This window comes from Myiozetetes cayanensis, unplaced genomic scaffold (genome assembly GCF_022539395.1).
Source record: "Myiozetetes cayanensis isolate MyiCay16 unplaced genomic scaffold, myiCay2020 scf26, whole genome shotgun sequence".
NCBI lineage: Eukaryota > Metazoa > Chordata > Aves > Passeriformes > Tyrannidae > Myiozetetes > Myiozetetes cayanensis.
This window is the reverse complement of record NW_026087477.1, coordinates 619,872-638,659: the sequence shown is the minus strand read 5'-3', so window position 1 is coordinate 638,659 and position 18,788 is coordinate 619,872. Positions and strand designations below refer to the sequence as shown.

General features: G+C 58.9%; 4 protein-coding genes across 5 annotated transcripts in view; 2 read left to right on the top strand and 2 right to left on the bottom strand.

The window, feature by feature from the left end:
• Nucleotides 1-4,716: 4,716 nt before the first annotated feature.
• On the top strand, nt 4,717-6,408 carry LOC126642986 (vasotocin-neurophysin VT). The gene is made up of 3 exons (XM_050321087.1): nt 4,717-4,853; nt 5,359-5,560; nt 6,233-6,408. The coding sequence occupies exons 1-3, from the start codon at nt 4,734-4,736 to the stop codon at nt 6,406-6,408; spliced, it is 498 nt and encodes a 165-aa protein (XP_050177044.1). The 5' UTR covers nt 4,717-4,733.
• Nucleotides 6,409-8,836: 2,428 nt separating this feature from the next.
• Nucleotides 8,837-9,876, top strand: LOC126642987 (neurophysin 1-like). Its single transcript, XM_050321088.1, has 3 exons — nt 8,837-8,956; nt 9,047-9,248; nt 9,827-9,876. The coding sequence occupies exons 1-3, from the start codon at nt 8,837-8,839 to the stop codon at nt 9,874-9,876; spliced, it is 372 nt and encodes a 123-aa protein (XP_050177045.1).
• Nucleotides 9,877-10,349: 473 nt separating this feature from the next.
• Nucleotides 10,350-12,883, bottom strand: MRPS26 (mitochondrial ribosomal protein S26). Its single transcript, XM_050321081.1, has 4 exons — nt 12,591-12,883; nt 11,695-11,832; nt 11,316-11,439; nt 10,350-11,046 (listed from the first exon to the last, which is right to left on the bottom strand). The coding sequence occupies exons 1-4, from the start codon at nt 12,878-12,880 to the stop codon at nt 10,915-10,917; spliced, it is 684 nt and encodes a 227-aa protein (XP_050177038.1). The 5' UTR covers nt 12,881-12,883; the 3' UTR covers nt 10,350-10,914.
• A 5,342-nt stretch (nt 12,884-18,225) lies between these two features.
• Nucleotides 18,226-18,788, bottom strand: part of PTPRA (protein tyrosine phosphatase receptor type A) — a 111,899-nt gene continuing 111,336 nt past the window's right edge. For both annotated transcript variants that reach the window (XM_050321041.1, XM_050321042.1), the window contains one exon: nt 18,226-18,619. In XM_050321041.1, the coding sequence (XP_050176998.1) occupies nt 18,545-18,619 (75 nt within the window). In that variant the 3' untranslated portion in view covers nt 18,226-18,544. The remainder of the gene's footprint in view (nt 18,620-18,788) is intronic.

The following is an 18,788-nucleotide window of genomic DNA, read 5'->3' as shown; positions in this document are numbered from 1 at the left end:
TTCAGAGGCGGCAAAAATCCACTTGGTGCAGTGGTGGTGTCGTGTTTGCAGCGAGCCGCTGAGGGGTGATTCAGCTCTCACACCTCCCCCTCCACACGGATCTCCGGGGAAGGGAGGAGGGTGGCTGCTGCAGGAGCTCACAACCCGCACAGCTGTCGCCTTCTGCTGGCGCTAACAAAGCCTCTGGATGCTCCCGACAAAACCCAAAGCCACCGGCTCGGACAAAGGATCTCCGCTGCCCAGAAGTTCCTTGTGATATCCCGCTGGGCAGCGATCCAGGCAGGAGCCGTCCAGAGTTATCTGCAGGTTCCCTTCGTTCTGGAGGGGAGGGAGGCACAGGGAGCGAGCACAGAGCAGAGGTTGGAAGGCACAGGGTGGTGTTGGGACATCAGGTCCCTCCCCTTCTCAGAGAAGGGCTCGTTTCCACCTTGCATCAGGTTTCTCAGAGCCTTCATCCCCCCCGTTTCTCCTCCTCTTAACCCTGTAGGACCCCCTGCAGCACGTTTAACCTGCTGTGTCCCTTCTTGCTGAGGATCCAGGGGTGAGTTTCCCTCTGTGCCCACGTCTTGGAGCTCGATGAAGGTGTCCCAGCTGGGTGGGAGTCCCCCTGATCCCGGGGCACTGAAACCCCCGTGGGCAGCAGGGGCCCTCTCTGCACCCCAAGACGAAGGGCTGGGTGGTGGGTGACACAGAGCCAGGAATTCCCATGGGTTCCTCTGCCAGGACCCACAGCAATCCCCCTTCAGCTCCCATACAGACACCACCAGCCAATTTATTCCTGGCACCAAGCCTTGTCCTCTCCCCAGGAGGAGGGGAACGGCCTTTGATTGAGGCCTGAGCAATTTCCTCTAATGGTCTCTGAGCATTTTTCCAATACATCCATCTCCTCCTGTTGGTCCGTGACCTTGTCATGTGGCATCCATATCCCAGTGGGATGGATCTGGATGGAAAAGGCAGCAAAGCAGCGCCCCAACCAAGGTTGACTTCCTTTAAAGGAGCATCAAAGCTGTTTTTCCCCCTGTCCTGGGAGCAGAGGAGCATCTTTTCCCTTGAACCTGAAAAAGGCAGGAGGTGCAGGACCCCCCTCTCCACCAGCCCCCAGCCATTAAACCCCCCTGAGCTGTGGGCTGACAGTGACATGTTTTGATGATCCATTTGAGGATCATTAGTCCTCCCGGGCAGGAGAAGGGAGCTCTCCCTTGCCAGCCTCACCTGGGCATCAATGATGTGTTCAAGAAGTTTCTCCTTCCCTGCTGCATCCATGGCAAAGGCAGGAGAATGCACAAACTGGCGGAATTCATCCCTTTTCCCACCGCTCTCTGATTTATCCTGATTAAATGTTGTCACTCTAATTTATCCTGGTTAAACTTTGGCACTGGGAGCTCCATGTGCTGCAGCCAAACACTGTGAGCTCCATCCCCTCTCCAGCCTCTGGAGGGGCTCACACAAACTCTGTTGGAGTCTTCAGAGCTAACGAAGCTCCCACTGTTAATGATGGATGGGGAGGGGGTTAGATTGGATATTAGGGAAAATTGCTTCATGGAAAGGGTGGTCAGGCATTAGAACAGGATGCCCAGTGTTGGAGTCCCCATTCCTGGAGGGATTTGTGGATGTGGCACTTGGGGGACAGGGGTTAGTGGTGGCCTTGCCCAGTGCTGGGGGAACAGTTGGCCTCGATGATCTTGGAGAGCTTTTCCAGCCTTCCTGATTCCATAAGCTCCGTGACTGAGCCCCTCCGGCAGCCCCAGCCCCTCCGCTGGTCTCTACAAGAGCTGGGGCCGTATTTTGGCTGAGCAGGGGGGGTGGATTTGAGGGTGCTGCTCCCTCCCCATCCCGTGTCAGGCCTCTGGGGCTTCCCTCACTCCCAAGGGGATCTGGGAAAAGGATGGCACCTGCTAACTGTGCCAACGAATGCCACGGCACACGTTGTTAGGAGATCAGCCCTCACGAAGGGGGATCCTCTGGGGCCCTGGGAAGAGCCTGGGGAGGAGCAGGGACGTGGCAGAGCAAATCCAGGGCTGGAGACACAGAGAAGGGACCCTGGGGCTGCTTTGGGGCCTGGGGGATTTGGGGCACAACTCTGCATAGCCTCAAAATGTCGATTGGGAGCAGGATGTGGGATGTGGGCCCAGCATCATCCCAGCTACCAGGGAATGTCAGAGCCCAGCAAGGGTGTTCCCAGCTGGCTCTGCCCACCCCTCTGATCACTTGTCCCATGACTCACCTCAAGTGACCCCAATATTTCCCCCCACCAAACCCCCCATTTTCATGTTTTCCACCCCTTTTTTCCCTCCCTGTTCCTGCCTCGCCCTCCCCTTGATTCCCGTAAGTGATTCCGCGTGGCGGCTGCGGAGCCTTCTGCAACTTGGAAAAACATTTTATTAACCTTCCTTGACTTTAAAGAGCATAATTACATTTTAATCTCATATTCCTGCGTTATCATTCCAGACACAGAGTCATTTGGATGCAGATCATTCCCGGCTTAATGTAATTTTACGATACAGTAATGAAGAGACGGAGCAGGAGCGCGGAGCACCCAATTTAGAGCTGACATTTGGGGTTCTTTTAAAGAAAAGTTTTCCCAGCCGAGGGCTTTTGCGTCCTCCTCGGCCCTGCAACGTAAGCGGGTCTGGGCTCCCGCTGTGAAGGGATGGATTTGGATGGGGGAACATGGCTGGTGTTGTAATAACACTGGTCATTAAATCTCCCCCACGGCCGCGCCACGTGGCTGGTTCGGCGTCACGGGGCAGATTTGGGAACTCGTCGCTCCCTCGGTCCTGGGAGAACTGAGAACTGCACTGCTCTTCATGCCCCTTGAGGAGGGGGGAGATCACCCTCATGTTACCCAGCACAGAGCCCCCAAAACTGGGACTGCCAGCCCCTGGGTTGATCCACGCTCCAAAACCACAGGAGCTGGGAGCAGGCTGGGCCCCCCAGTGTTGCCAAATAAAAGGATTCCCCCCCGTGTGCCTCAGTTTCCCCTGGGGGGGCAAAGCGATGCTCTGGGCTCCAGCCCCTTCCAGGAGCCCTCCCTGGTTCTTATGGAGGTTTTTAAAGTGTTTTGGTTTTCCAGGTGACAGCAGGGTCACAGTTTCCTTTGGGATACTGGAGCAGAGCAGCCCCTTCCCCACCCAGGGTACACGGGTCCTCCTTGCTCCAGCCAGGGCTGAGCTGCTCCAGGTGTTGATCCAGCAGAAAAGGAACGTTAATAAGGGGGAAAATGAGGGAAACTAATGAGAGGGGGGGGGAAACCCACATTCAGCCACCCCAAGTGACATCCAGGCTAATTTTGGTGGTTCTCTGCCTCAGTTCTCCACCTTTGAGCTCAGGGCACAGAACCACACCAGAGACTGGACCAGAGCTGGCAGCACCCCCTCAGTGCCCACCCTCCTTCCCAGCACCCCCAAACAAGCCACTCCTGATCATCATGAGCCAAGCCCAGCATTTCTGGGGAGGGGAAGGAGGAGGTGGGTGCTCGTAGGTGCCCCGTTCCCCTCTGCAATTAATTCATGTTGCTGCATTTCACCCTCAGTGTTGCTGGGAAAGGGATCTGGGACCAGTAGGAGTGTTCATGGCTAGATGATGAGGGGAGCTGGGGGTTGTTGCTGCTGTTTTCCCTGTACAGATGTTTCTCACAGTACTTTTCCCTGCCTTGTCTCTTGGAGAAGAGGTGGAAGAGGAGGGTGAGCCGTGGGTGGCACTGATGGGTCCCTTGGCTCTGGCAGAGTCCTACCCTGCACCCCAGTGCTGCAGCCCAGCCCCTGGGTTTTCGGGTGTATTTGTGCACCCCGGGGTTCTGCCCCAGCCCTGACATCATTTCTCCCCTCAGCATCTCCTCCCAGAGCGGCATCAGTCAAACAGCATCTTCCAAAGCAGCATCCCTCCCAAAAAAAGCATCCTCCAAAGCAGCATCCCTCCCCAAACCAGCATCCTCTAAAACAGTATCCCTTCCCAAAACAGCATCCTCCAAACAAATAACTCCCCATAAATCAGCATCTTCCAGACTCTAACCCCTCCCCAATCCAGCATCACTCCCAGACTGCTATCCCTGCCAAACTTTCATTCCTTCCCAAACCAGCATTTCTCCCAAGCCAGCATCCCTCTGAAACCAGCACCCTTCCCAAAATCTGTATCAGTCCAAGACAGTATCCCTCTGAAACCACCATCCCTCCCAAAATCTGCATCCCTTCAAACCACCATCACTCCCAAAACAGTATCTCTCCTAAAATCTGCATCCTTCCCAAACCCACATCTCCCGAATGAACATCTGTTCCCAAACCAACATCCCTCCCCAGGCAGCACCTTCCAAACATGCATCCCTCCCTAGACAGGTATCTCCTGAAGGAGCATCTCTCCCTAAACCTGCACCCCCTCACCCAGGTCCCCTTCCCGAGCACTGCCCATCCCAGGGCCAGTGGCCATCCCAGGGCTGGCCCGTGCCCCTCGAGGAAACAACGGGTGGGATTCACCAGCCCCGAGAGCTGCTGCACTGAATCATCTCAATTACAGATTCGCTTGGATGCCATTTGGGGAAAAAAAAAAAAAAAAAAAAAAAAAAAGAGAGAGAAAAACACAACAACAACAAAAAAACCTCACAACCCATCCCTTTTCTTCCTCCTCCTCCCCTGGGAAGGGGCGACGGCAGCATAAAAGGAGCTCTCCCAGCACGGGGCCAGACACAGAGCGAGCGGCTCCCCCTGGCACGCGTGGCACAGCCCCGGGCACCCTCCACCATGCCAGAGCCTTCGCTGCCCCTCTCCTTCCTCTGCCTCCTCGCCTTGTCCTCCGCCTGCTACATCCAGAACTGCCCCCGGGGCGGGAAGCGGGCGCTGGCCGACACAGCCCTCCGACAGGTACGGGATGGGATGGGATGCGGGGGAGCCCCGGGGCACGGGACGGGGCTCTGGAGGGCGCAGAGCGGCTCTGCGGGGTGCGGAGGCTCCTCGGCACCTGTTGGCATCACTGGCCGTGCCACACTGCCCCAAGCAGAGCGGGTTTTTTTTTGGGATGGCTGCGGGACGTGCCCAAGGGGGAGCGGCGGAGGAACGAGCACCCGAAATGCCGCTTGCTCCTCAAGGACAAGCTCAAACTTGGCCGCAGCAAAGCATCCCGCTGGAGAAGGGGAGCAGGGGGACGGGACAGCGCGTGGAGAGGGGACAGGGAGGACACGAAGGGCAGCGGGGACCCCCCAAAGCGGGGCCAGCGCCGCAGCACGAGGTGGCAGGGACAAGGCGGTTCGCCCTGCACTTCCGAGGGCTGGAAAAGGGGATGGCGGGCAGCTGCTTTCTAACACAGGAGGGTGCAGGGTCCACCCTGCCGAGGGATACGGGGTGGGACTCAGGCAGCTCCTTCCCGCAGTGCATGCCCTGCGGCCCCGGGAACAGAGGGAACTGCTTCGGGCCCGGGATCTGCTGCGGCGCCGAGCTGGGCTGTTACCTGGGCACGGCGGAGACGCGGCGCTGCGCCGAGGAAGACTACCTGCCTTCACCCTGCCAGGCCGGGGGGCAGCCCTGCGGCTCCGGGGGCCGCTGCGCCGCGCCCGGGATCTGCTGCACCGCCGGTAACGGGGCTGCCGGGACCGCTGGGGCGATGGGATGCGGGGCTTTGGGGTGTCACAAGGGCGTGGGGCAGAACGCAAGTTCAGCCTGGTCTGCTGCCGGGGTTTAACCTTACCAAGGGGAAACTGAGGCAGGGAGTGGGGGCGGTGTTTGGCTCCGTTTGGAGGCATTTCTGGATAGTTGGATTCGGGGAAGATATAAAGGAAGGAAGTGTTGGCTGCGAGGGTGGGGGAGGCCCTGGCACAGGTTGCCCGGAGGAGCTATGGATGCCCCTGGATCCCTGGAAGTGTCCAAGGCCAGGCTGGATGGGGTTTGGAGCAACCTGGCATAGTGGAAGGTTTCCCTGCCCATGGCAAGGGGTTGGAACTGGATGGGCTTTAAGGTCCCTTCCATTCCAAACCATTCCCTGATTCTAAAGGACTGGGCTCGGAGCTCCTTCCCGACCCACTACCCTAAGCTTTTTCCCAGCCAGGCACACTCAGCCTCCCCAGTGCACCAGGAAATCCTCCCCGTCCAAACCCATTCCTGACTAACGGTGGGGCACAAAAGTAGAGCAGGAGCTGTGCGGGTTCCTCCCTCCCCCCGGCTGCCACCAACCCCTTCCCCGCCATAAAATAAACCTCTCGGGGTCCTCAATAACCCGCTCCATCCCCACGTTTTTCCTCCCGCTGAAGACACGTGCTCGATGGACTCCGCCTGCCCGGACGAGGGCGGGGACGGGGCTCAGGAGGAGGCGGAGAAGAACCTGACGGTGCTGGACGGCTCGGCTGGAGATCTGCTCCTCAAGCTCATGCACTTGGCGAACCGGCAGCAGCAGCAGCAGCAGCAGGGCAAGCACCCCCTCCTCTGAGCCAGGGCATGGGGCGACCCCCCACCCTCACCGACCCCCCCGCTCCCGGCACTGTACATACGAGACCCAATAAAAGTCCTCGTGCACTGTGGTGGCTTCGTCCTGGGCTCTGGGGGTGGGTCCCGGGGGCTCCAGGGGACCCGTCTGGGGATCAAGGATGGGGCGATTGTGGAGGGGTTCCCCCCCCCCTTCCCCAAATCCCCACTGTCTGCAGTGGTTTGGCTGGGCTGGGCGCAGGATTTGGCCTCGCTCTTGCAGCAGGAGCTCAGGCAGAGCTGGGCTTTGGGATCTGGCTGTCAAGTCCCTCCCAGCAGCACCCAAGGGTGCTCAGCCTCTCAGCACCCCCAGCCCCAGGAGACTGGGGATGTCTGGGATGTGCCACCATCACGTTACCTCTTGGCCAAGTCCCTCTTTGGGGCAGATTCGGGGTCTTGTTGCCTTCAGGAAGCAGCACAGACATCTGCTAGAAAATTATAAAAAGTAAGGAAAAACACCCAAAACCCCCCCAGAGCAGAAAAGTTTGGGCTCCCAGCTCCAAACACCCCCTTGGGCTGGTCTCATCTTTCCCCACTATCACCCACCAAACTGGTCCCCTCTGGACACCGAAAGGCAGGATCGGTCTCCCCCTTATCCCACTCTCACCCCCTCAAATTTGGGGTACTGTTATCCCAACCCCCTCCCCACCCTGTCCCAGGTCTCTTACCCTGCGGGGTCCCTGCTCTGAGCTCTCCCCTGGCTGGGACTGGACACAGCACAGGGGACAGCTGGTCCTTTATAGCGTCCCCGAGGGAGGTGGCACCTCCGAGGAGGTGGAGCTCCCTGACACCGGCGGGATCCATCCTGCCAGCTCCCAGCACCATGCAGGAGGTGCAGGATTGATCCAGCCCCTGCTCCCTGCAGCTTATCCCAGCCCTGTGGGGGTGGGATCACCCCAAAATCGTTGGAAAAGGGGTCACAGCAGTATGGACAGGGGGCTCCATGCTGAGATGAAGGAATTGGGATGTTCAGCCCAGCCCTGGCACTCAGACTGTTCCCAGATGCGGGATGTGAACCCCAACATTCCCGAAGCACTGGGGACATGTGGCTGAGCCGGGATGATGCTCCAGCTGACAGAAGCCTCAAAATCAAGATGCTGAGTCCCCAAAAGCACCAGAGGCTGATAAATGGTGGGGTTTTTCCCCTTGTCTTCCCAGTACACATCCTGTGGGGGTCTGGGCACCCTTGGAGCAGCCATAGGGGCTCCAGGATGGCAATTCCCCCCCTCCATCCTGTGCCGCAGCTGGAGCTGAGCTGCTGGGATAGCCCACAGTAGGTGCTGAGCCCCACTTCCAACCCATTAACACGGATCCCAGTGCCTGCCTTGGCCCCAGGGAGCAGGACTGACCCCGGGTGGGTGACGGGGACCCGGCTGCCCTCACGTCGGACACGCTAAGTGGCGGATTTGGAAGCAAAGCCAGAGGGACCTGAAAAGGTCACGGCTGTCGGGCTCCAGGCTGCCTAATTCCCAATTAAGCCAGTGCAGGGTAATGAACTCGATGGACAGTAAGTTTTGTCCACGGCAGGGAAATTTATTCAAGCGGGGAAAGCTCCTAATTGGGATAACGAAGGTGAGGGGCCGGGGCCAGCAGGGCCCTGGGCGGTTGCGTCACTCCCCGGTCTCGTCCTCGGGGGGCCTTCATGTGCTGATGATGTGGTTCAGGGCACCACATTCCATCCCCACAGGCAGCTCCAAGGAGAAACGGTGGGGAAGTTTGGGATTTCAGGTCTTTGCCCAGGAGGTCTGGTGTTTTCAGGTGGCTGTGGTGCTGTTGGATGGGTGGGGATGGGCTGGGTGTCACCACTGTCCCAGAGTGGGACAAGCCCAGTGCTGAGCATCCCCCAAAGGCCAGGCAGGGGTGGGTGGACAGGACCAACAAGGGTATTTCCCACCCCATATCCCACAGATGATCCCAGAGGAGGAGATGTGTTTGCTTTCCACCCACCTGAAGGGGTTTGAAGCCAAGGGATGCACGTGCCCCTCTCACCCTGCTCCTGGGGGGGACACATCCCACCCGCAGCTGCCTTCCTTCATCCCCACCCTCCCCATGCCAGAGGGGCTCCCAACAGGACATGGAGGGACACGCCACAGCTCAGCAGGGCTGGAGAGAAGGGCCCTGAGCCCCAAAGTCCATCCGCAGCCTCCACACGTTCCCGCCAAGGCCATTGGAGCCGTCACCGAGGAGCAAACCAACACCTCGGCCTTGCCCTCACGTCCTCGACCTCCGGCTATTAACCCAGCCCTCCGGTGTGGGAAGCAATGCCTTGTGGTTTTTAAGGAACACGGGTGACGCCGGTGCCCAGAATCCCTAAGTAGGAGCCGGGACTATAAATACAGGGGCAGTGGTTGGGGATGAGCATCCAAAAAAACTCTCCCCGTCCCGCCGCCGTCATGTCCTGCAAGGCTCTGGCCCTCTGCCTCCTGGGGCTCCTGGCTCTCTCCTCCGCTTGCTACATCCAGAACTGCCCCATCGGGGGCAAACGCGCCGTCATGGACATGGAAATCAGGAAGGTAGGTCCTGGCAGGATCGGAGCATCCCTAACCCCATCCTTCCCTTCTTCCCAACCTTCTTTGCCCCCTCCTCCTCCCTCCCCCGAGCAGTGCCTGCCCTGCGGCCCCCGGAACAAGGGCCACTGCTTCGGGCCCAACATCTGCTGCGGGGAGGAGCTGGGCTGTTACATCGGCACCTCCGAGACCCTGCGCTGCCAGGAGGAAAACTTCCTGCCCGCCCCCTGCGAGTCGGGACACAAACCCTGCGGCACCGGCGGGAGCTGCGCCGCCCCCGGCATCTGCTGCAGCACCGGTGAGCGAGACCCGGGACTTCCCGGCGATCCCGGGTTATACAGGAGGGTGAGAGAGGGAAGGATGCCCAAGGGATCGTCTTGGTCCCACCCATGTGTCAGTTCATCGCCCGTTTTTTTTAGGGGCCACCCTGCTCCGGGCAGATTGATCCCGATGCCAGGGAAGGGATATCAGACCCTTCAGGGAGGTTTTGGGGCAGGAGGGAAGCAGACAGAAACCGAATTTTGGGGGCTGAGCAAGTGCAGGATTCCCGTGGGCCATGGCAGCACTCCTTGTGGGGTACAGCAACCCACATCCCTTCTTGCTCTCACGGGTTTTCCAAAAATCCCAACCTCCTCCCTAAATTAAACTACCAGAGATCCCACTACTAATCCCAGGAAACGCCAGGGCACACGGTGGGAGCGTGAGCTCATTAAACCCCAGAACCACGGGGTCCCAGGGGGCTGTTTCAGGGAAGATGGTTTGGGGTGTCTCTGGGGACTGTTTCTGGGGAGTTCCTGGGGGCCATTTCAGAGATCTGTGGGCACTGTTTTGGGGGGTCTGGTTTCACACCACACTCCCTCCTCTCTCCCCTCACAGAGGGTTGTGGGACTGACTCATCCTGTGACCAAGAGCTGCTGTTTGTGTAGCCCACCCGGGACAGAACCCACAGGATCCCAAATATCCATCCCGCTGTCCCAGCCTGGCCTCGGGCTGGGAACAGACAAGCTGAGGGCTGTGACTCAGCCTGGAGTGATGAGCTTAATTAGAAATAAAACTTGTACAGAAAAACAACCCTAAAAGAAGTCTGTGGCTTATGTGTTCTTGCCTGGTTTAGGTGTGGGCTCGTGAGGACAGAAAAAGACATTTTTAGGGAAAGTGGAGGTAAAAAGCGAGGATTTCAGGTGAATTCTCTGAGGGAGGGAGGGCAGAGGGACCTGTGGTCAGTTAGCCTGGGCTCTGGCTGAACCTAAACCCAGCAGTTTTAGGGCAAAGCTGAGAGAGTCTGCAAGATCCCAACAACCCAGAACACCCAGAGTCATCACAGTTTGATCTACACCTTCAACACCAGGTGATGAGCAAAATAAGGCTGAAGGTGGGGAATAAGGAGACACCAAAAATCTCAGATCGTTCAGACATATTTTCTCATTCAGCCACACCAAGGGATGTGCAAAGGAGGGTTCAAAGCTGGAGGGATCACAGGTCCCTCCAGCCCAGCAGAAATCAGGAGGAACAATTAATCCTCTCACCTAACAACAGAAAAAAACACGAGGGCAAGTGTTTCCTTAAAAATCCATTCAGCCCTCATTTGCCTTCGGAAGCATCCAGAGGGGCTGACAGCACTGAGCTCAGAGCCAGGATCTGCCTCGGGACCGCTCCTGCTTCTCTCCCCACACGCTGTGTGTGAAGGCAGCAGGGATCCAAACGCGTGGGAGGTGGAATCACAGGCACAGCAACAGCCACACAGGGCTGAGCCAGGCAGCTGGAGCCTCCAACGAGCCCAAGTTTTCCCCCCTCACCCCCCTTCCCGCAGTCGTTCCACCCTTCGGAAGCAGCACAGCCAGACCCCGCAGTCTTTCTGCACCACTCCCGTGGTCAATTTATACACTAAAAAGAAGAATTCCAGGTCTTCTCGGGGCGGGGAGGCTCTGGGCACAAAGCGGGCCAGGAGCCCCATGCCGGGGCTGCTACGACAGCACCGTGCGCTTGACGACCCGCCCGTCCTTGTCGATGGCGAAGTTGTAGTTGCGCGGGTTGTCCAGGCACTCCTCGATCCGCGCGTCCAGGTTCTCGGGGGTGATGAAGCTCTTGGCTTCCTCCTGAACCAAGGACACGGGATTGGATTATTCCCTCAGCGTTATCCCCTCGGGATTATTCCGCCCCGTTCCCAGAGCTCTGGCTCAGCCTCTCTCCCATCCACGCGCTGTCAGCGCCCCTGGAAGGCGCCAACGCTTGGCGCTCCCAGCTACCAACTGAAAGGCCCCTGGAAAACAAGCCCACGGCTTCCACATGGCTCCCACGGGCTGCCAGCAAATCCCTCGCAGGGACTGCTGCAGCTTGTCCCCCGGGAGGCACCCGCTGCTCTTACCTGCAGCTGGAGAACCTCCTTCTCCTTCTCCTTCATGAAGGCCTCCATTTTCCTGGCCTGCTTCTCCGCGACCTCCAACTTCCTCCTCTTCTCTTCCTCCGCTTCTTTCCTGAGTCTCTCCTCTCTGCCAGACAGAAAGGAAAACAAAAACCTGATGGATGAGGTGACATTCCCATCCTCAGGAGGGCAGGAAGCTGCCCAGAGCCCCTTAACTTGCCCCTCAGCCTCAAGAGGCGCAGAAACCGCTGCGCTGGCAGATTCATTAAAAAAGGTCACGATTTAGGTCAATGGTCTTCACAAAAATTAAGCCTGGCTCTAACTGAGTTTAGATCTGCACAAGCAGAAGCCAAAGCCGCGCAGGGCAGTGGATCCCGCTGACCTGCGTGCCCGCTGCCGGGCGTTCTCCTCGTCATTCCAGGCCATCAGGCGCCGGTGCTCCTCCAGCAGCTCCGCGGAGTTCTCCCCACCCAGGCGCTCCTCTCGCCTCTTCTGCAGCACCTCGGCCCTGAACTCGGCCCTGCAGGGAGGAGGGGAGGGCACTGAGCTCCTGCCTGGGGGCTGGGAGCACTGGGGGTTCTCCCAGACCTGCCCCACAGCAGAGCCAGACCCACCACCTTGTCCCACAGGGGTCCCAGCCCCACCACCCTGACCCTTCCCTGTCCCACAGCAGTCCCAGTCCCATCACCATGTCCCTTTCCTACCCCAGAGTATCCCTAGGTCTATTTGCCTCTGTTCCAAAGCAGCTCCAGATTCCCCAGCCTACTCCTGCCCCACAATCTCTCCTCTCCCTCAAGCAGTCCCACATCCAGCCCTCAACCCTCCCTCTGCCCCACAGCAGCTCCAAATGGCCACAGTTCCAACCCTTCCCTGCCCCACAGTTCCAGCCCCCAAGCCCCATACCCAGCCCCCTGCCCTTCAACCAGTCCCATACACAGTCTCAGCCAGCCTCCAACCCTCCCCTGCCCTAAAGCAACCTCATATCCCCTACCCAACAGCCCTCTCCGTACAGCCAGTCCCACTGTCCAGTCAGCTCTTCAACCCTACAGATGAGCCCCATCACCAGGCCCCTGACCCACACCAGCCCCATACCCAGAGCCACAATCAGACCCCCCAAACCTTCCCCCTGCCCCATCCCCCTGTCCCTTACCCAGACCCACAGCCAGCTCCCCCCGCAAACCCGACCTTGCCCCATAGCAGCCCCATACCCAGAGCCACAGCCAGCCCCTCCCATCCCACCCCTGCCCCACCACGCCATCCCCCTCGCCATCCCGGTACCGGAGAGCTCCGAGCACCAGGCGGTGCTGCCGGTACCGCTCCTGCACCACCAGCAGCTCCTCGGGGTCCACGGGCGGCGGCAGCTTCAGCCGCCCCGCCTTGGACTTGGCCGGGGGGTCGTGGCGGCTCTTGCGGCCCCGCGCCGGCACCACCCGCGGGGACCACCCGGGGCACAGCCCGGGGCACGGCCCGTGTCCCGCTCCCGCTCCCGCTCCCGGCCCGGGAGGCGGCGGCAGGAGCGGCACCGGGAGCGAGCCCGGGCGGCAGCAGCGGCTCAGGGCCCGCAGCATGGCCGGGCCGCGGCGGCAGTGACGGCACGGGAAGGGAGGGACGGGCCGAGCGGGGCCCGCCGGGAAAGTGCAGTGCGGGGAGGGATAGGGATACCTCCACAGGGGGACGTGGGTAACCCACGGGCACCCAAGGGACGTGGCACCCGAGGGACAGGGACACCCCACGGGACACCGACACCCTCCGTGGGACACAGATACCGAGGGGACACGGACGGCCCCACACTGGACGTGGATACCCGAGCGACAAGGACACCCCCTGCGGGATACGCACCCACCCCACGGGACACAGAGACACCCCCCTCCTCCGTGGGACGGGGACTCTCAGGGGACACGGACACGAACATGGACACACACACCACACACCCGGGGCGCGGACACCCCCACAGGGGACAGGGACATCTGTGGGACACGGACCCCCACGGGGCAGGAACACATCTCCCCACGGGACATGGACATCTATGGGACACGGATAGCGCTCCCTGGGACATGGCACCCCACGGGTCACGGATACCCGTGGGACACGGACAACCCTGCAGGACACGCACGCACCAGTGGGACAGCACACACGGGACACGGATCCCCATACGGGACACAGACACTCGCGGGACACAACACCCCACGGGACACAGGCCTCCCCCTGCTCGGGACACGGGCACCCTCCGTAGGACACAAGAACCTATGGGACACGAACACCACCAACCCAGGGGACACGGCACCCCACGGGACACAGCCCCCCCAAGACACCCAACCCCCTCGTATTGCACCCCCCCGACCCCTCCCACGAGACACGGTCCTCCCACGGGACACGAATTCCCCGCGTGGAAATGCGGCACCATGAGGGAGCATCCCCACAGGACACGGCAGCTCCACGGGACACCCGTTATCCCCACGGGACATAGACCTCCCACGAGAGACAACCCCCTCTCATCGGACACCCATCCCTTCACGGGACACACATCCCGCGGGGGACACGGCATTCCCGCGGGACACATCCCACCCCACGCACACTCGTGCCCCCGTCACACCACACAAAGACACCCACCCCACCCCGCCCCGAGCACCATCACTCCGCACAGTTCCTCCCAGCCTCTTTATTCCCCGCGGGGAGGCCCGGCTCGCTCCCGCGTGGGTCGGTGGGTCCGGTCAGGGGCGCACTGCGGGCCCCTGCGGGAGAGGGGTCGGGAGAGGGGCGGGTCAGTCCCGGTCCCAGGGACCCCTCGGTCCCCCAGAGCCCCCAGCCCCATCCCCGCTCACCGGCAGCGGCTCCTCCCGACAGGGGGGCACGGAGGGGGCGGCAGCGTCCGAGAGGGGCTGGGACCTGCACGACAGCGACCGTGGGAGGGGGAAAAAGGGGACCCCCGGATGGGGGGGACACCCGGGAAAAGGGGGGAACACCCCCAGGGGTGGTTAATCCCAGGGTGGATAATCTGCGGGGGAAGGTAATTCGGGGGGAGGAGATAATAGGGAAGGGGGGCGATAATCCCAGGGAGGAATAATCCAGCGGGGATAATTTGGGGAAGCGCAACCCAGGAAGGATCATCCGAGGAGAGGGAATAATCCAGAGAGGATGATTTGAGGAAAGATAACCCGGGGAGGACAATTTGGGGAAGTGTAACCCGGGGGGGATAATATGGGAGGGGGTAGCTCTATGGGGGGATAACCCGGAGGGGGGTAATTTTGGAGGAGGGATAATTGGGAGAGGGAATTATAACACACACCCCAGATGATAATTCCGGAGGAGAGGAACACATGGGGAGGTGTAATCTCGGGGTGGGAGATAATGCGAGGGGGGGGCAATTCAGAGGGAGGGATAATTGGGGGAGGGGGGATAATCAGAGAGGGGGGGATAATCTGGGGAAAATGATTTGGGGAAGTGAAATCCCAGGGGAGGTAACTGGGTGGGAGAGGTGACTGCAGGGGGGATAATTTGTGTGTGTGTGTGGATAAATCCAAGAACTCGGAGGGGAGATAATCGCAGGAGGGGGGTGTAATTGCGAGAGGCAATAATCGAGGGAGGATAATCCTGGGGGAGTGTAACCCCAGGAGCAGGGGGCTTTTACTCTGGTTGGGGGGGTGTCACAACCCTGGAGGGTGTCACCCCGGGGGGGTTTACAAACCCTGGGGCAGGGTGGTGGCTCCAGGGCAGGGGGACGTGCCATCACCTTTGGAGGGGGGAAAATCACCCCGAGGGGAGAGGGAATGACCTGGAGGGGGGATGAACCGGCTGGGGGACACACACCCTACCTGGAGGTTCGGGGGGGTCCGGAGGTCCCGCTTGCCCCCCGGGTACCAGCCATGGGACCAGTGCTGGGCGGGGGCGCGGGGCAGGGCACAGCTCAGCAGCAGCAGCGCCAGCAGCAGCAGCGACCCTCGGGGAGCCATGGCCGGGGGGGCTGCGGGGGCACAGGGGGCCCTGTCCCACCGGCACCCCCCCCGGGGGGCTCCGGGGGGGGGGGCTTGGGAGTGGTGGAGGGATGAGCACCCGTGGGATGGTTTGGGTCCCGCAAAGATAAGAACCCCCGGGGTTGTGTGGGAGGATGGGGCTGCAGGAGGAGGGGTGGGATGGAAGAGTGGAAAAGATGGTCCAGCATCTCTTTGGGGTGTGTTTAGGATGGGGATCCAAAGAGGGTGAGCACCCATGGGTGCTGCCTGGGGTGGGTTTGGGGATGGAAATGCAGAAGGGATGAGCTCTCCTGGGCAGTCTTTGTGGTGGGTTTGGCATGGGGATCCCAGAGGATGTTAGCACCCATAGGTGCTGCCTGGGGTGGGTTTGGGGATGGAGATCCAGAGGGAATGAGCTATCCATGGGTGCTGCCTGGGGCGGGAGAAGCTGGAGGGGCTGAGCACCCCGTGATGCTGCTGGGATTTGGGTCCAGAATGGACACCCACCCCCGTGGGTGCTATTGGGGTCTGATTTGGGGTGAGCAGGACCACCCACCCCGGGGTGAACCCCCCTCCCAGGGCCGGGGCAGCCTCACCTGGCTGGGCAGGTGCCGCTGGTTGGAGTAGTGACCGGTGGCCTCAGTGGTGACCAGTGGCTGCAGCAGTGGCCGGAGCAGTGGCTGCCCAGGCCGGCACGGCTATTTGAAGGGCTCGGTGACAGTGACGTCGGCCCGGCCACCGCTCCCCCGGGGACCATGGGATGGCGTCGGCCTCCCCGTGCCACTGTCCAACGCCTCCTCCCTCCCAAAGCCCCCTGGCACCGCGGGACAGCACCTGACACCCCTTTTTTGGGGAGGTCTGAACACTGCCCCCCCCGCCGTGGCTCATCACTCAGGGTGGGGTCCCCTCAGAATGGGCTCATTTCCTGATGGGAAAAGGATGGATCCAGTCCGGATGGTTCCTCTGCAGCCCCCGGGATGCTCCTGGAGAAGGGAGGGGAGTAAATCCTCTGTGCATCAGTTTCCCCCGTTCCAGCTCCAAGCCCAATTTCCTCGGTTCTCCCCCCATTTCAGGCTCATCACCCCCAAATCCAGGCTGCATTCTGGCAATTGCCAAGCAGCCCAAAGCTCCCAGCTCCAGGGATGCCATGGAGGCCAGGAAGTGGATTTAGGCAGGATCTGGCCCTGGATTATCTCTGGCAGCTGCTCGTGCCTCTGCTGTTTGCAGTTGGATGCAGGATGGGGCCAGGGCAGATGCTGTGGCGAAAGGTCGAGGCAGCTCTCCAAACCCCAAAATTCCCCTATCCATCCAGAGATCTTGGAAATGAAGGAAAAAAAGAAGGGGAAGGGGGAACCTCATTAGTAGCAGCAGGGAGCAGCCAGAACCCACTGGGCAGTGGGGTGGAGGGACTTGTTGGGGTGGTCCCTGTGTGGAGCATCCATGGGGTATGAGTGCAGCCCCCCTGTCCCAGGAGGGACCTCTTCTCTTTTGGGGTCACCACATTTATTTCTGAGTGCCACTGGCAGCTTCAGCCCAAAGTCCCTCAAATTCAGGAGCTGGGGTTGATCAGGGATGGGATGAAACTGGGGCTCATGAGGAGGTACCAGGTGATGGAGCAGGGCAAGTTCTGGGATTGCTGGGGGGTATTTTTGAGTGCTGGAGGGGTCCCCCTGCGTGTGTGCCTCCACCAAACCCCCTGTCAATGCTGCCTGGATGGAAAAGCTGGAAAACTTGGATACTCTGACTCATGGGGTGTTTTTTTCCCATGTTTTCCTACCTTTCAACCCCATACCCCCTGAGTCCTGGGACATCCTGGGGCAGGGCTGTCCCATTTCCTGGGCCCTGCCACCCATCCTGTGCTCCCCATCACTGTTTGGGCAGTCCAGCCAAATCCTTGAGGGGAAGTTTCCACTCCAAACCAGTTCTCCCAGTGCCTGCAGAGCACTGGGAGCTCCCCCAGTTAACGAGGGCACGGTGCTCCTGACTGCAGGATAGAAAAAGGAAGTGTTTCCCCAGACACCCCTTTATAAGAAAAAAAATAACCCCAAATTAACCTGGTTTTTTAATACAGAAGTGCTGCACCCCTAGTCTTCAGGACTTGACTCTTTGGACTCTTCTTGAAAGAGGGCAGGTTTATATTGGATATTAGGAAAATTTTTGACTGTGAGGCCCCAGCAGAGATTTCCCAGAGAAGCTGTGGCTGCCCCTGGATCCCTGGAGTGTCCAAGGCCAGGTTGGATGGGGCTCGGAGCAATTTGGGATAGTGGAAGGTGTCCCTGCCCATGGCAGGGGGTTGGAATGAGGTCTTTAACATCCTTTCCAACCCAAATCATTCCATGATCTCTTGGGATGCCAGGAGAAATAATCTGACAGCTCCTCCAGCACCTGGGGATGGAACTCACCTGGTCCATCCTCAGCTCAGGGCCACAGGGGTCCCGTCCCACTCCAGCCCCACTCCCTGGTGTAAAATCTGGCCCCAAACTCACAGGCCTTTCCTTCAGAGAGCAAAAATCCTTTTGTTTTTCTGGTGTTTGCTTTTTTTGGGTTGAAATCCCAGCGTTTGGGCGCTACTGTGGCTCTTACAGTTTCCAAACCAGCAGCCTGGCCCTGAAGGAGGCCTGACCCTGAAGGAGGAAACTTTTTGGCTTTTCATACAAAAATAAGGATATTTATATATATACACACACACAGAATAAGCTTTTTTTTTCTTTTTTCTCCTTATTTTTTTTTTTTAAGAGCTGACCAGCAGAAAAATGTGAAACCATTTCCCTGCAGGTTTGGAAAAGCTTGTGCTGGTGGGGTTGTGGGTTTTGTTTTCAGATGAGATCCAGGATATCTTTTTCTTCTTTTTTTAACTTTTTTTTTTTTTTTTAAAAAGGCTTTACTCCCTCAAGAAAAAAAAAAAATTACAAACAAAATAACAGCCTGTATTAACTCTCCAGAAGAGAGATGGTATGACAATATTAATCCAAACATCACGCTATTTAATTCCCCAATAAAACATTGGAAAAAAAAAAAAAAGGAGCCAACAGTATCTGCACTAACACTTTGCTACATATAAAATCTCCAGCTAATATGAAGCTTATGGTACCAACCTCTAAAACAGTTAAGATATATACACATAGGTTTTTTGTTTGTGGTTTTTTTTTTTGTTTTGGGGGGGAGGGTATATTAACAAACAGAATATTACAAAATATTAAAGAAGGCAACTCTTCTGTCATTTGTTTGTGGGGGGGTGTGTGGATTTTTGTTCCTGGTTGTTTTGTTGGGTTTTTTTTGTCTTCACTTGAAGTTGGCGTAGTCTGAGAAGGCGTCGATGTATTCCTGCACCACCTTGTAGCAGAATTCGTACTGTTCCTGTGGGATTCGGGGAGAGAACGGTGTTAGGCCAGGAAAATCCACACCTTGGACATCACTGGATGGTTTGTGCTCTTTTTAGGAAGCTCAGACCACCCATCCCTGAGCTCCCACCTCTCCTTTGTGACCCCCAACCCCACCCCCCTTGCTGAGGCGCCAACAGCCAAAG

Excerpts from the sequence above, each read along its gene's own strand:
- LOC126642986 (XM_050321087.1), top strand. The coding sequence starts at position 4,734 with ATGCCAGAGCCTTCGCTGCCCCTCTCCTTCCTCTGCCTCCTCGCCTTG. Across the intron at positions 4,854-5,358 it reads CCGACACAGCCCTCCGACAG|TGCATGCCCTGCGGCCCCGG; the intron begins GTACGGGATGGG and ends TCCTTCCCGCAG. Across the intron at positions 5,561-6,232 it reads CGGGATCTGCTGCACCGCCG|ACACGTGCTCGATGGACTCC; the intron begins GTAACGGGGCTG and ends CTCCCGCTGAAG.
- LOC126642987 (XM_050321088.1), top strand. The coding sequence starts at position 8,837 with ATGTCCTGCAAGGCTCTGGCCCTCTGCCTCCTGGGGCTCCTGGCTCTC. Across the intron at positions 8,957-9,046 it reads TGGACATGGAAATCAGGAAG|TGCCTGCCCTGCGGCCCCCG; the intron begins GTAGGTCCTGGC and ends TCCCCCGAGCAG. Across the intron at positions 9,249-9,826 it reads CGGCATCTGCTGCAGCACCG|AGGGTTGTGGGACTGACTCA; the intron begins GTGAGCGAGACC and ends CTCCCCTCACAG.
- MRPS26 (XM_050321081.1), bottom strand. The coding sequence starts at position 12,880 with ATGCTGCGGGCCCTGAGCCGCTGCTGCCGCCCGGGCTCGCTCCCGGTG. Across the intron at positions 11,833-12,590 it reads CTGGTGCTCGGAGCTCTCCG|GGCCGAGTTCAGGGCCGAGG; the intron begins GTACCGGGATGG and ends TCCTCCCTGCAG. Across the intron at positions 11,440-11,694 it reads GCCCGGCAGCGGGCACGCAG|AGAGGAGAGACTCAGGAAAG; the intron begins GTCAGCGGGATC and ends TCTGTCTGGCAG.